Source organism: Myiozetetes cayanensis, unplaced genomic scaffold (genome assembly GCF_022539395.1).
Source record: "Myiozetetes cayanensis isolate MyiCay16 unplaced genomic scaffold, myiCay2020 scf6-25, whole genome shotgun sequence".
In the NCBI taxonomy this organism is placed as follows: Eukaryota; Metazoa; Chordata; class Aves; order Passeriformes; family Tyrannidae; genus Myiozetetes; species Myiozetetes cayanensis.
In genome coordinates this window covers 36,932,381-36,946,049 of record NW_026087853.1, presented here as the reverse complement: position 1 = coordinate 36,946,049, position 13,669 = coordinate 36,932,381, and the positions used below count along the sequence as shown (strand labels likewise).

At 37.7% G+C, this 13,669-nt stretch overlaps 1 protein-coding gene across 2 annotated transcripts in view; it reads right to left on the bottom strand.

Annotated features, from left to right (window-relative positions):
* The window catches only part of INO80 (INO80 complex ATPase subunit), a 65,759-nt gene that overhangs the window by 26,302 nt on the left and 25,788 nt on the right, over positions 1 to 13,669 (bottom strand). For both annotated transcript variants that reach the window (XM_050335534.1, XM_050335535.1), the window contains exons 17-25: positions 12,773 to 12,857; positions 12,171 to 12,288; positions 11,751 to 11,836; positions 10,609 to 10,776; positions 10,006 to 10,139; positions 9,129 to 9,196; positions 7,662 to 7,755; positions 6,392 to 6,569; positions 1,083 to 1,223 (exon numbers count right to left, since the gene is read on the bottom strand). In XM_050335534.1, coding sequence (XP_050191491.1) covers positions 1,083 to 1,223; positions 6,392 to 6,569; positions 7,662 to 7,755; positions 9,129 to 9,196; positions 10,006 to 10,139; positions 10,609 to 10,776; positions 11,751 to 11,836; positions 12,171 to 12,288; positions 12,773 to 12,857 — 1,072 coding nt within the window. The remainder of the gene's footprint in view (positions 1 to 1,082; positions 1,224 to 6,391; positions 6,570 to 7,661; positions 7,756 to 9,128; positions 9,197 to 10,005; positions 10,140 to 10,608; positions 10,777 to 11,750; positions 11,837 to 12,170; positions 12,289 to 12,772; positions 12,858 to 13,669) is intronic.

Sequence of the window (13,669 nt, the reverse complement as noted above, 5' to 3'; positions counted from 1 at the left end):
CCTTTTCCCTCCCCTTCGTATGTAGCCTTCTAAGCCCCTCTCCTCCCTTCCTACTTGAAGAATTCAACGTATTCTTCATCCATGATGCAAATTTAGTTGCAAGGAGTGACACATCAAAGGAATTTGAAGGCCAACTGGGTTTCACAATTTAGTTTCAGAATAACCTCTCGTTCTCAAACCAGCTAGTATGTTGTAACTGGGAGGTGATATGTGACTCTGAGCAGTTCCGTTGGATTCCTCGGCCCCTGAGCTGCTGGCGCAGATGAATTCAGCTTGAGCAGCAGCATGTAGGCAATAAGCTCAACGTCTTACTCATCTCCAGATGCAAAAGTATAACTGCACATCATTTGATGATGCCTACAGCCGTAACTTCAATAGTGACTAAAGAATACAATGTCTGGATGATCTTGTAATAATACATTTTGTCCAGCTTTGTCAACATTCAACAACATGGAATACAACAGCCATAGACTTATGAAGGTCTCTTGTGTCAGCCCAGGAAACTTCAGCTAATTAATTTCAAACTTCTCTTACTAGATGATGGACAACCACAAGCAGTACCACTTCACATGCAAAAGACTTAGAAAAACGCCAACTTGAGTAATCCTTAGTTGGTGTTTCCTTCCTGGAGCATAAGCTGACACAATGAGAGAAAGCAAACATCCTTTCCAAAAAATCATTGCACCTCTGCCCACTTCTGTCATCAGAGTTGACCAATCAATCACCTCATTCTGTTCATATCATACCTAAATCTCCCCCATGGATTATTTGGGAATGATTTACTTAACAATTTCTTCTATAATGTTACTGCTTTTGGTATTAGGAGAGAAAGTGAAATCTCTGTATCTCAGAACAACTCCTGTTGGGTGCATCGTACAACTTTCCTTTTCTCTTCAGTATACATTACAGTCACTTCCCCTATGAAAAAAACCCACTATTGAATACAGTAGCAAAAGGATATCCTCACAACAATTTTACCAAACCAAAAGAAAGTAATAGATCATTCTTCTCCTAAGACACAACTCTAACAAGATTGAAAACACAATAGAAAATACATAATTTACAACTTAACTTGGACTTACCCGTGGACTGGCTATGCACAGGAAGGACGGCAGCTCAGTCACCTGGCAGCATCGTACACATGAGGTAGCTGATTTCCTTCTATATATGACATGGTCTGAATAGCCAGTAACTGCTTTACAGTGGCTGCTGAACACAAGGTTCTGAAAACAAAATTAAAATTAAGAAGTTACAGCATCTACAAAGAAATACTCCACTTAAATTTTGTACTCACCCATGAGGAAGACAAAGGACATTCACTACATATTTCTCTTTGAAAAAAGAAAACTCTACACGTCTTTTGCAGTGACAACGTATAGGATTTTTGTGTGATTGTCAGAACACTCAAATCCTGAAATGGTTGAAATCAGAACAGCTCCTATCAATACCTGTCTTTACGCTCAGCTAAAATCAGAGACAAGTTTTTCCTTTTTTTGAACCTTTTGACCTTAGCTTTTCTAGTGAAGGAAGTACAGGAGTCTTCTGGTAGGTCTGACCCTCAAGCCGTTTTCTAACTACTCATTTATCTGTTCTGAATCAAAATAAAATTTCCCAGCAAAAAAAAAAAAAATAATCCAAATGTGGTTGGACTGGTACCTTTAGACTTAAATATATTCCAACCTTTTCTTTCTTTCTTTCCTGTGCTAAAGGGCTCTAAATTTTATTCTGAAGACTTTCAAGGTGCTAACATGGTTACTCACGTACATGAACACAACCATGTGTAAAATCTGGAATTTGCCACAATTGTATCAATGTCCTTTTGATACAGAAAAATATACTGACTCTGAAGTGGGGACACTGAGATGACAGCACAGTTTAAAGAGAGCTCTTTGAAGATGCTCAACTGTACACTGCAAAATAACAAGAAATTAGATTTTCTTTGCTTATGTCAGTTATATTTCCTTTTTTATTGTAAATATTTGCATCAATGAAATAAATTGCTTATAGACTAAGCCATTTTTGCCACTTAGTTTTTATTCTGGCTCTTCCTGAATTCATAGAGACCAATAGTTATATATTATTACATTTAATTGTTTCCTATAGTATGCAGACCATTATTCTGCATACAATAGGTAACAAGCAATAATTTTAGAAGCATTAAGCATCTCACTGCCATAGGATCACAGGATGTGCCCTCCTGGAAATTCTAGCAGTTCACTTAAGTAAAGGGTAAACAGGATCTAAAACTTTGGCATTGTTCTGCCCCAGCTCCTAATGCACCAAAATTAATTGCATGCTACTCCCAATATTCTGAAATCCCAGTGTTTGAAGTTTTGGGTACATGATAGAGGCAGACACCTTGTATACCATGTCATTCACTGGATATACACATTACTACATGTGTCAAAAAATGCTAGAAGACATCCACAGTAGGAGTCTCCTATGGATAATGCATTCCGGGCCCTTTTTATTTCCACATGTAGGTTCACCGGGCAAGATGCAGACAGCTAGCATGTATCATTTGGAACCTGCTGACAAGTGAGAAAAATAGTCTTACTGTACATACATGCTACAGTCAAGCCTAGTACGTAAGTGTATCCTTCAGCTGCTGCCAGTGTGACTCATGGTCTGGAGCTGACAAAAATAAAGTTCATACTCTCTGAACATCTGCTCCTCTATATAAAAGGTGAGAGCAGAAAGAGCTGACAATAACCTTTCACTGATACTCAGCAGTGCTAAAAATCACAGGTCAATTCTTTATCAGTAAAACTGACTTAAGCAACAACTGTTTCACATGTTTACTCTTGTCCCTCCAGAGCCCCTGCTTGTTGGCCTAGCTGTCTGTACTCATTAAGATGCCGATTAAGATGAAAACAAACTGCTGCCTCTCCACTCCAAGTGAGTTTTGTTATGTGTTTCATCACCTGGTAAAACAGGTGGTGTGCTGAAACAACAGAGTGGGAATCACAAAGCTGGGAGTATGTGGCTGTGGACAACAGATGTGAACACTGAGGACCACAAACGGTGACAACAAATCACCACAATTGCTGCTAAAAAGGACAAGTCCTTCCCCATGGTATATTTGTGCTGCTTGTGCTAGTTTTGTCTCCTGTCACACACCTCCAGAAGTCTATTTAGCTACGCATCTAATAAAATAAATTCAACAGACATGAAAATATAAAGTTTACTGCAGTTGGCTCATATGAGGATGTAATAGCGCATGCTCACATCAGCACAGGCAGGATTCAGTAGCTGGGAGTAAAAAAATGACAGCAAGAGTCCAAGAGGAAGAAGACTGACTCAACTCCCAGCAAAAGCAGGCTACTAGACAGAACAACTGCTTTAGCTCCAAGTCCCTCTCTTCCCCACTGCTGGACCCCACACTGGGGTACAGGTGATTTATGAAGAGGAATCAGCATTGCATGCAGTCACAAGAGTTTTTCAGTAAATCTAATGACAGCAAGCACTGGCATACTGATTGTGACCCTGGTCACTAGAGGGGTTTGGTAACTATTTCCTGGAAAGTGAGAATACAAGAAACAGATAGAGAGGAAGTTAACAAACTGTAATTCCAAACCAATGCAACTTTGTTACTTAATTCTCTTTTGGAAAACAATATCAAAGACCATCAAAGATGGCTATGGCCCAATTTTGAAGCACCCAGGAAGAAACATAAAGGAAAACTTCCAAGAAGGTATCCAAAATATGAGAAAAATACTTGTATCTAGGCAATTATCTGGCTTTGAGCACCAGATTTCTGTATACAAATTATGAGCAGGTCACATAAGAAACATCCCTCTGAATTCCGACATATGCAGCTGCTAAGTATTCATGAATAGAGCAGTCACCAGATATAACCGGGACAGTGGAAACCAGCTTCCCATCAGTCATACATGGAAAAGACCGGGTAAGGTTACAGAACTGAACACAGCCACAGCTCTGAAATGGATCACATACCTTAGTACAACAAAGCCAAGAACCAAAGTGGAGGATTGTTAAAAAACAAGAATGTAAACATCTACTACAACTATGCAATCCAAAGAAACTGTTGAAAGAGGCTCTCATATACTGCAAACATAAATGTGGGGCATGCTACCAGCATCTTAAGCTCATTAACATTCTATTAAGAATTAACATTCATTAACATTTCTATTAAGAAATTAGGAAAGCAGAGACAAGTTCATCTGAACAGAGCAGATTTTATATTAATTTAATTCAATGTATACAAGTTAATACACATGGTATGGAGGTGCTGAGCAATGGGAATGAAGATTCCTCACAATGAGAGGGATTTCTGTGTTTACATGAAGAAACTCATACTATCTTTAGACAGATGTTACCTCAGTTTCAGAAATATCCATTAAAAACAAATGTGGGTCTTTTTGTACTTAGTTTGTCTCTTACATCGGAAATGCTGATCTGAGCAGTTAAGAAAAGCCTTTCCAGATTTATACCACTTCCTTTTTCCTCTTTTCTCACCCTCCTCACTCCCTACATGTTACTGTCTTATGAAGTCTTGGGGGAAGTCTTGGAGAATTTTACATTAAAAGTTTCTTAAACTGAGAAGAGTTAGTTCATACTAACTTTAAAAGAGTTAGTTCATTTTCACTCATGATAATGTCTGGTACTAGAAGACAGGCATGTTAAGGGCAATTTGTTTTTCAAGTCTCCTTTTGGTTTTGTGCTATCTACTTCCCCCTTTTTTTAAGCGTTCTAAATGTAAGCCGTACAAACAAAAGTCTGCAAACATAGCTTATTTTGAAGTGACTTCAGGTGGCAATTTGACTAACATGCAGGTTAGAAAACAGCTCTGAAGAAACTGTCCTAACTTTAGGGCTACACTTCCTTTAGATTTAATGGGGTTATCACAAATGCAGAGTATTCATGTTTAAATTCATGTTTAAATCTCGTCAGGCTGTGGTATAGGAGGGTTTGTAGTCTATCCAAACGCTTTACATTTACTTGTTAATATAAAAACCTACACATGCATATTCCATGTCTTGTATTTAGTGTCTCTAATCTTAATCCATCTTCTGTCCTTTAGAAAATGTAATGACTTTTATTTTGATATTTATACACACTAACCCAAAGACTACTTAAGGATCTAGACTGCCTTTCTACATAGGTAAAAATGAATGCTATCTTCTGTAAGTGCACACAACTTCTACCATCCTTCTACTTATTTACTGTTAGGCTGCCACACTTATGACATCACACAAATTTTCCTTAACCACACTAACGAGAGGACAGAGCTACAGCATAGTCTCAGAGGTAAGCATAACATATTCACTAGAGAAACAGATGAATGTAATCTCAAAAAACTAACTGAAAGCAAATCCATATAGCATAGACATTTTATGAAGCTAGATATGGAAATGCAGAATTGAAACACCAGCACAGCCAGAGTTAACTGGCATACATACTCAGTTGGCTCACTCTTTGTTTGATAACTAGGAGGACTCATTTTGTTGGCTTTGCTGTTAACGCTGCAAAACATGACACCAAGTCCAAGGTTGGTTTCCTACTGCTTATGCGTCTTCAATTTCAACTTCCTCTGCACAATATTCAATTGAATTCTGGCTATCTCCTTTCCCCTTCCAGACTCATGAGCAGAAGCAATATTCCCTAGAGAAATTTGGCACAATCTCACTGTTTCAGAAAAGATTTTTTTACTGCATATCTGCTAACTGCCCTAGATGCTTTCCTGCCTCTATGCTAGCACTTTCGTGAACTTACTTCCCAGTGAACTGAATCAATGGAGCTATAACCTAACTCAGGAAATCAACTGCAATTTAGTCATAAAAAGACAAAATCTTCACACATATCCCAGGCAAGAGATTAGCAAAAACGATCTTGCATTACACAGTAAGTTGAATACATCTGGAGTCTACCAGACAGCAGCAGAAGCAAATCTCAAAGTAGAAAAACACCACTATAATGCCTGTCCACCAACCCTAAAACACTGCCAGTCTTCTCTACTTTTCCCAGTTGCTGCAATCATGTACTGAGTTTGACAAGAGTAGTTTCAGTCAGAAAATGAGCACCCTACATGTAGAAAACATTACAAAACTTTAAGCTTACATGTAGAATCCATCCCTGACAAATCAATAGTTTAGTTTTGTTGCTCCAGTAATATTTTAAAGTCTTCTAATTCAACTGATTTATTTATTAGAGCAAGTTCTGAAACGTTTCACCACATAGGAGGGAGACAGTAGTTAAACTCTTTTTCTGTTCAGCACTCTGAAATCTATTAACTGTATCTAATAAAGCAAACAAAAAAATCATCCCATTTCCAAGTTTTTTTCCCTATTTTATAAGGATAGAGAGGTTTTCAACATTTCTCACTCATGAGGATTTGCTACTGTCTCTACACCACAGAAATTCTGCTTACCTGCAGCAAAGTGCAGCTGTGCAAGTTAGGGAAAGACAGTGGGAAATTTACATCAAGTAAGAAATCCCTGTTTCTCAGAAAACACGACCCCTGCTCTTTCTCCTCTTCTGTGTCCATCCAGGAGCGCATGTGATGGAGCCTGTAGGATGCTTTCAGAGACAGGAAAAGAGCTAACCATCTGAAACAAAACACAGTAGATGCATTTACTCACTGCTTTGTAAAAGAAAGGCTTGAGAATATTTACAACATAACTCTATTTGATAGAAATGGGTAATTTTTGCTGGACATCTTCCAATTATATTACTCTTAACAACTTCTAAGGTGGCTTAACTGAATAAGGGATTAAATCAGGATACACTTTGAAGCACTTCATTTGAAAGGGTCAAGCCTGAGTTAGCCACTACTATTTAAAATTGCACTATGATTTCTCTGTAAATTGCTTCACATACAAATTATTCACAACCACCTTGTGTAATGAATGCAGAATTTATCATAAGGACCATTCAGATACATCAAGAGAAATCTGTATTATGTTATTGGAATACAGTCAAGAAACAGTAATCCAAAACAACCAGAACAATAAAAGAATATTACACTTACAAAGCCCTAAGTAAAACATCTCTATTTATTAATAAAGATTAGCTTTTAATCTCAAATTTCTTACAGTCATTACCTAACTACACTCATAGTCCATTACAGAGTACACTATAACTTAAACAGATCACCTCCCATTCCAAGATAAAACAGTTAATGACACTATAAATCCATAGTTTAGGCCTACACTCGGAATTCCATTCCATAATAAAAACAAGATGTGGAAATAAACAATATGGCTCAGGGTTGAAGAACAACTATAACAACACAAGTTTATTCCACTTGTGTTTAAAATGTACACCCAAGTGCAACTGGTAAGCACTGCAATAAACTGGTCTTCGGAAGTCTGGATTTTGCACTTGATAATGCCAGCAACCTACAGTGTGATCCTAAGCAAACTCTCCCATTGCCCTTTGACCATCTTGTGTATTCACAATGTCAGATCTTTGTTAACATAGGTTTTCTTTTGACACAGGCATAAAAATTGCATAATGATGCCCTATACCCGGAGGAACACTCTAAAAGTTGCTCTAGTATTAGATAATGATAGACAAATGATAATATTAGGAGACATAGAAAACGCAGGTTTACAGAGAGATGCCTCTGACATCACTTGTATTATTTGTAATAACAAAAAGAGGGGAAAAAAAAAGATGGGGGGGTAAGTTGTCCTCACCTGGCTAAATGTCCCTGATTCATAAGATTTGCCATTTCTGCTGGAGAGACATCAATAAACCGGAGGAAAGAAAAACAGCTTTCTTCATTGATGCCTACGTCACAGAAATACTGAAGTTAGGCAAACACTTTTCACAGACACTCATAGCTGAAAACAATAAACTTACTTCATCAATTCAAGATGCACATTCTCTGACACAGGACAAATCTAGGTGCATAAACAGGTGATCCTAATTTAATCTCCATCTTTTAGAAATATTGAAAATTCAATTCACCTGACTCCACGTTCCAGTTCATTTTCCAGTTTGGGGAAGAGAAGGGCATTTACCAAAAAAGAGAAATGTGTTCGAGACCCAACTGCAGCCAGTAAGGACATATGTTTCACTTACTAAGAATCAACAGGCAGCATGCATGTTTGCAAATCTGAACATGTATCTGCCCAACAGCTGACCAGAACATGTCTACCTCAGGATGTCTGCCTCACATGCTTCCTTTCATCCAGCCAGTCAAATGCATCGGAAGGAGATGCAGGAATTGGTAGAGGAAAGCTTTTCAGCCCCACTCACATGCGCTGCATAGCCCAAATACCATTCACATATTTTTATTTTTTTAATGTCTATACAAAAATTATATTCTCAAGATTATTTTCCTTCCATGGTATGCCAAAAAGGGTCTCCAAGAAAAAGCCTATTATGAATACCAAAACAAATAGAAACCCGAATAACCAGCAAGAAATACAGAAGCTAGAAAGTTACAGACAAGTACAGACTCCTGTAACTGTATTTGGTTCTTCCTACTTGTAAAGGGGTTTGCACAGCTGAATAGGTCCATGCTAACAGATTTCAGCATAGCAATGGAGATGATATCTCCCTTGGTTTTTACTCTTTTTACTCCTGAAGTTTTTCACATCTCAGCAGCTGAGTGATCTAACTGGCTCTTTTAGCAAAAATATTCAATTATCCATAATAATAAATTGTATCTGTCAATATAAGCAGCTTATGTGGGATTTTTGGTCTTTAATAGATCCTGGGTCACTTGCATCTCATGTACTTTTTAGTTGAAAGAGAAGCTGGCAGTTTAAGGTACAACACAGAATGTACTGAAATGAATCCAAGATTTTCCAAAATTCAATCTGTGAAAAATTCACATTAGATCAAAAAGGCAGCACTAATCTCTTGAAGAAAGTTAAAACAAGACAGACTGAACTGAACAAGATACTACAGTAGGATTAAGCAGTAACTAAACGACAAGTTGTCCACAGATTATTTTTTCAGCTGCTTTCCATCCCTTCCTCAGTGAGGAACTATATGTACAAGCACAAAACCTAACAAAATTATAACGAGTTCTGATTAGATTATCTCAGAAGATTAACTAATCTTGCCTCTTGGTCCCTCTCCCTGAGTAAGACATATTACAACATCACATGCCAGTGTGCAACCCAACTTGCTTCCCAGGATGGTAAACCTACCCTTCCTATGGAAGAGAGACTGCTGTATGTGGTCTGGTGCAAATGGCGAAAGTAAAACCCGTAACCACCTGAAAATGAAAGAAACAAAACCAAACAAAATCACTGAGAAGTTGTTAACACAGAAGATGTTCCATCACACAATCAGCAGAAGATACAGAGTAACCATTCACTTCTTCACTATAGGTATTTTAGCACTCTGAATATCTGGAATTGCATGGCCATAGAAGAAAAGCATCATCAGTCTACATGCACTGCTGCTTATTTGATACTGAGACACACCATTGTTCTGGAACTGCATTATACGCTTTAGAAGAGCTAGTCTTCATATGTGTATTTCTCATCTCTTGCCTGAGTATTTCTCATAACTGAATGCAAACAAAATTAATCAAGAATTGCCACAATTGGAAAGAATAGCAAACTGCACTTAGGCAGATTCTATTCATCCAAGGCAATCATTAAAAGCTGTCATGGCACTAGCAGATGCCCATGATATATATAGCGTGTCATAACAGGCAGATACTGATAGCTTCCTTGCACATGAATACTCACAGAAGAGAAACCAAGCAGGTTTTTTAGGTTTTAAGAATTCTTTTAAAGTTTAATTCTATTACACATAATTAGCAACAACTCTAAATTCTTTTTTCCTGGTTTTCTTTTTCAGTCAAAGGGATATTCTATGATTAGGATTCCACCAAAATAGAGCATCAATATCAGATGTTTAACAGCTGAATGACCAAAAGAAAACTAGGAATGCACTGCTCAGCCAATGTATTTAAATACATCAGGTAGCATAGTTAATTAGCACTTACAAAGCTAAAATAAGTCTAAGTAATAATACTAAATATGCTAAACTGGAGAGTAAGTGGAATAGGCTTGCCTGTCCCGTGAGTGGTTAAAGACCCTGATCTGTCCATGACGGTAAATGAACTTGGAAATCTGGTATGGCTTTAGGAAGATGTGAAATGGAGACCAAGTTTCTTGTCGTTCAAACAGCTCTGGGTGATTGCACACCTGTAAAAAAGAGAGCATGTCAAATGCTGGGAGCAATTATTTAGTCCAATGCAGCATTTACATGCCAAATCAACTTTGACTGTTGATTGGTGGACGTTGACAATTGACCACTAAAACTTCAGTACTGATTAATATTGCATGACTATTTTAGTATATTTGCTCAAATTTGAATAGGACATCGTATCTTCCCTATTCATTTAACAGTATTGCCTCTTCTTCCCAAGTGAACAGCTTCCTTCAACCACCAATTTGTAACCAAAGCAGGAAGCAGCTGCATGCACCATTTGGCTTAAGCTCTTCTACTCCCAACATCATGCTACACTACACCCGAAAGACAACTGAACTGCATGCAGATTTGATTGCCAATCCCAGAATTTCTTTTTATATGGTGTTTTCTAGAAGCCGTATTTTAGTTCTACCCCAATGAATGATTATACTTTTCGTAAGTTATTAATTAAAATAGTCTTACCTTCCTGAACTGCATGACTAGATTCATGAGACTACTAGTGGTGGTCTGTGCTTGCTGAGTAGTGCCCATTGATGACTGCAGGAGGTCATCAATAGAGATTTTGTTTTTCAGAGCTTGGTACAAGAGCTTCTGTCGACTTGTCTGCTGGCAGTACATGAGAATTTCAATCTGCAAAACGATAATGAACATTTAGTCCTTTCTGTCTGTAATGAAGACAGATCGGTACATCGGTACACATGAAGCTGAGAGAAACACATCTTGAAGAAAACATAACTTTCTCAAAAAAATACTTTCATGGGCAGTTGCATTCAGATCTATATTTCAGGATCCAACCCGGGAAGGACTTAAACAGTAAGTGTGTTTTGGAAGGCTTGGGTAATAACGCAGGAGACAGACCTTTAAAAGTATGTGAACACAACTAAGTGAACTGATAGATTCTTAAGAAGCTGTGAAAACACTGCACCTGCAGCTGATCGGTTCAAAATCTGACTTCAATTCTACTATCCTAGGGTTAAAATGCTACCCACTGAGAGCCTGTGATAAGGAATGTTCAGAAGCTTAACAACAGTGTCTGTGGAAGTCCACTGAAATTAATAAGCACATCAGAAGAAAGTAGATGTCCCTTAGCCAATGGTCCCAAAATCAGGGGACTGTTAACCACGAGATCATCCAAGTATTGCTAACATGCACGTGAAATAAAAGACTAACAAGAGAGAAAGAGTATGATGTTGCCATAATGTATTTCTCACTCTATGCAGACAAGCAAAAAAAATCCTAAACCCATGCCAAATCCTTCACAAAGGCAACTGGAAACATTTATCATCCAATCATTGCTGTATCAACCTCCTTCAGTGCCATTAGTGATATTTCTGTCACCTGAATGAGGCTTAAAGGTCTTCGGTTTGTAATTGTTAACAAAATGTCTTCCCTAGAAGAAAAGTTTATTCATTAGGGGCTCTTCAGTTACATTCACATCTAATGACAATGCTGAGATGTGATGCCAGAAACTGAAGGTCTGTGAAAAGTCTACAATCAAATTTCAGGTATGCAGACTGACAAATGAGTTTGCAAAGACCAGATTACAGAACAGAGTTATGGAACTACACTTGTGATACTCATTCCAGATAAATACTTTTTCTCACCTTATCTGACAATTCATTTTCCACATCCTTCTTGATTCTCCTCAACATGAAAGGCTTCAGGATCATGTGCAAGCGGGATAGTTGATCTGAAATACAAGGAAGGGGAAAGAAGGTATGTTTACTTTACTATGGAAGAAAATTAAATGGTGTTTTACCACAAATTGAGTCCCTTACTGCTCAGTCACTTCCCCTAGATGAGTTCTTAAAGCACAGAGTTGAGTATTTCTCTGTTGATTTTTCTTACAATCAGAAACACAAACTTTGACATAAACTATGGACAACAATCCAATAATATTCCAATCCCATTATGCACCCACTACTTTAGATGTCATTTCTCATATAAAAAATGAGAAAGTTTATTCATTATTAATTGGAAAAGGCAACAGATTTTTAATATCAAAATTACAACACTGCACTCACTCTCATCAATGGCAGATCTGTTCTCTGCATGGCTCTCTATGTCCTTAGAAAACCACTCATTGAACTCTTCATGGGAATCAAATAGTGTTGGCATGATAAAATGCAGCAGGGCCCACAGCTGAAGAAGAGGAGAAAATACTTGGTCAGCAAATCATCCTACTGTGGACAAGGTAATTGGAGATCCCAAACCCTTGCAGCTCTTAATGAGCAAAATCACTTTACTAGATCATGCAAAATGGCTGCATTCTCTTTCCCCCTCCCCTGAAAAATGCCATATATATCCATTTAACAAAACCCCATCAGAAAGCAGTGAGAAACACAGCACAATTACTTCAGTCAACAGAACGAAAAGTCACTAGAGTTAGATTTTATCCTGTAACCTAAGTATTACTTCAAATATCTTTAGTTTTATTTTTATTTGAATGTGTGGCACGTTTCAAAATTTTTTCCTCGTAGAGACGATCCCATGTTTGTTTGCCAGTGGTTTGCTACAAGCATAATCCCATGATCACACAAATACAACAGGTTTCTCAACAGTTGACATATATTTAGTATGTATTCTTGTTATAAAGAGAAGTGCACTCTTGTGAGCTCCCACATACCTCAGCCATTGTGTTCTGGATTGGGGTCCCAGTCAGTAACAATCTGTTTCGACACTGGAACTGCAGTAGGATTTTCCAACGAACACTGATAAATAAGAAAAACTATTAAAACTGCTGTAGAAGGATATGAAAGTTATGTCTTTTAAGACCAATCGATTACAGTGAGTTTCCCAAATGATTTTTGGAGGTCACTAGATAAAACTACTACAGCTGTTCCCCAGCCTTTCAAAAGACAGCTACAGGAAGAAGCAGCCTTTCGTAAATGTGAAAAAAATGCATAGTTTATTTTATTTTTCTAAATATCTTTTTACTAATTTTTAAAACAAATGCTTGGATACTAATAAAATGTCATAATCAGAACAATTAACTTCCCAAAAGAAACCGTTATTTTGAATCAGAATGTCATGCGTTTTTCAGATGTTACAACAGGAATTCCTGTGTACGGGCTACTGTGGCAGGAGTGCTGAGCTATACATTACAGTCCTCTTAGAGGGGTGGTTTCCAAAGAATGCTGAAGAGACAGACTTTGGTCAGAAAGAGCCTGCACCTAAAGCAGTCTTGAACTTACTCTGTACAGTGGCAACTTGGACAAAGGTTATGGGAAAGCAATTACAGAAGTAAAGAGGGACAAATCCATTACTTGAAAACAAACAGAAAACTTTCTGGCATAGAGTCTTATGACACAGATTGGGCTTTATTGCAGCCAACAGTATTCACAGGGTTCTGACCTTCATTCATGTCTGGAAGTGCCACTGAATAAGGAATCAAAATGCATTTAATGGAGAAAATATAAGCAATATATGCCAAAGACTAAAGACCATTCAGCAGGAAGAATTCTGTGAGTAGTCAGGAAAGAAAGCACACAGTATTTCACACTGTTTTGTTTAACTGTCCTGT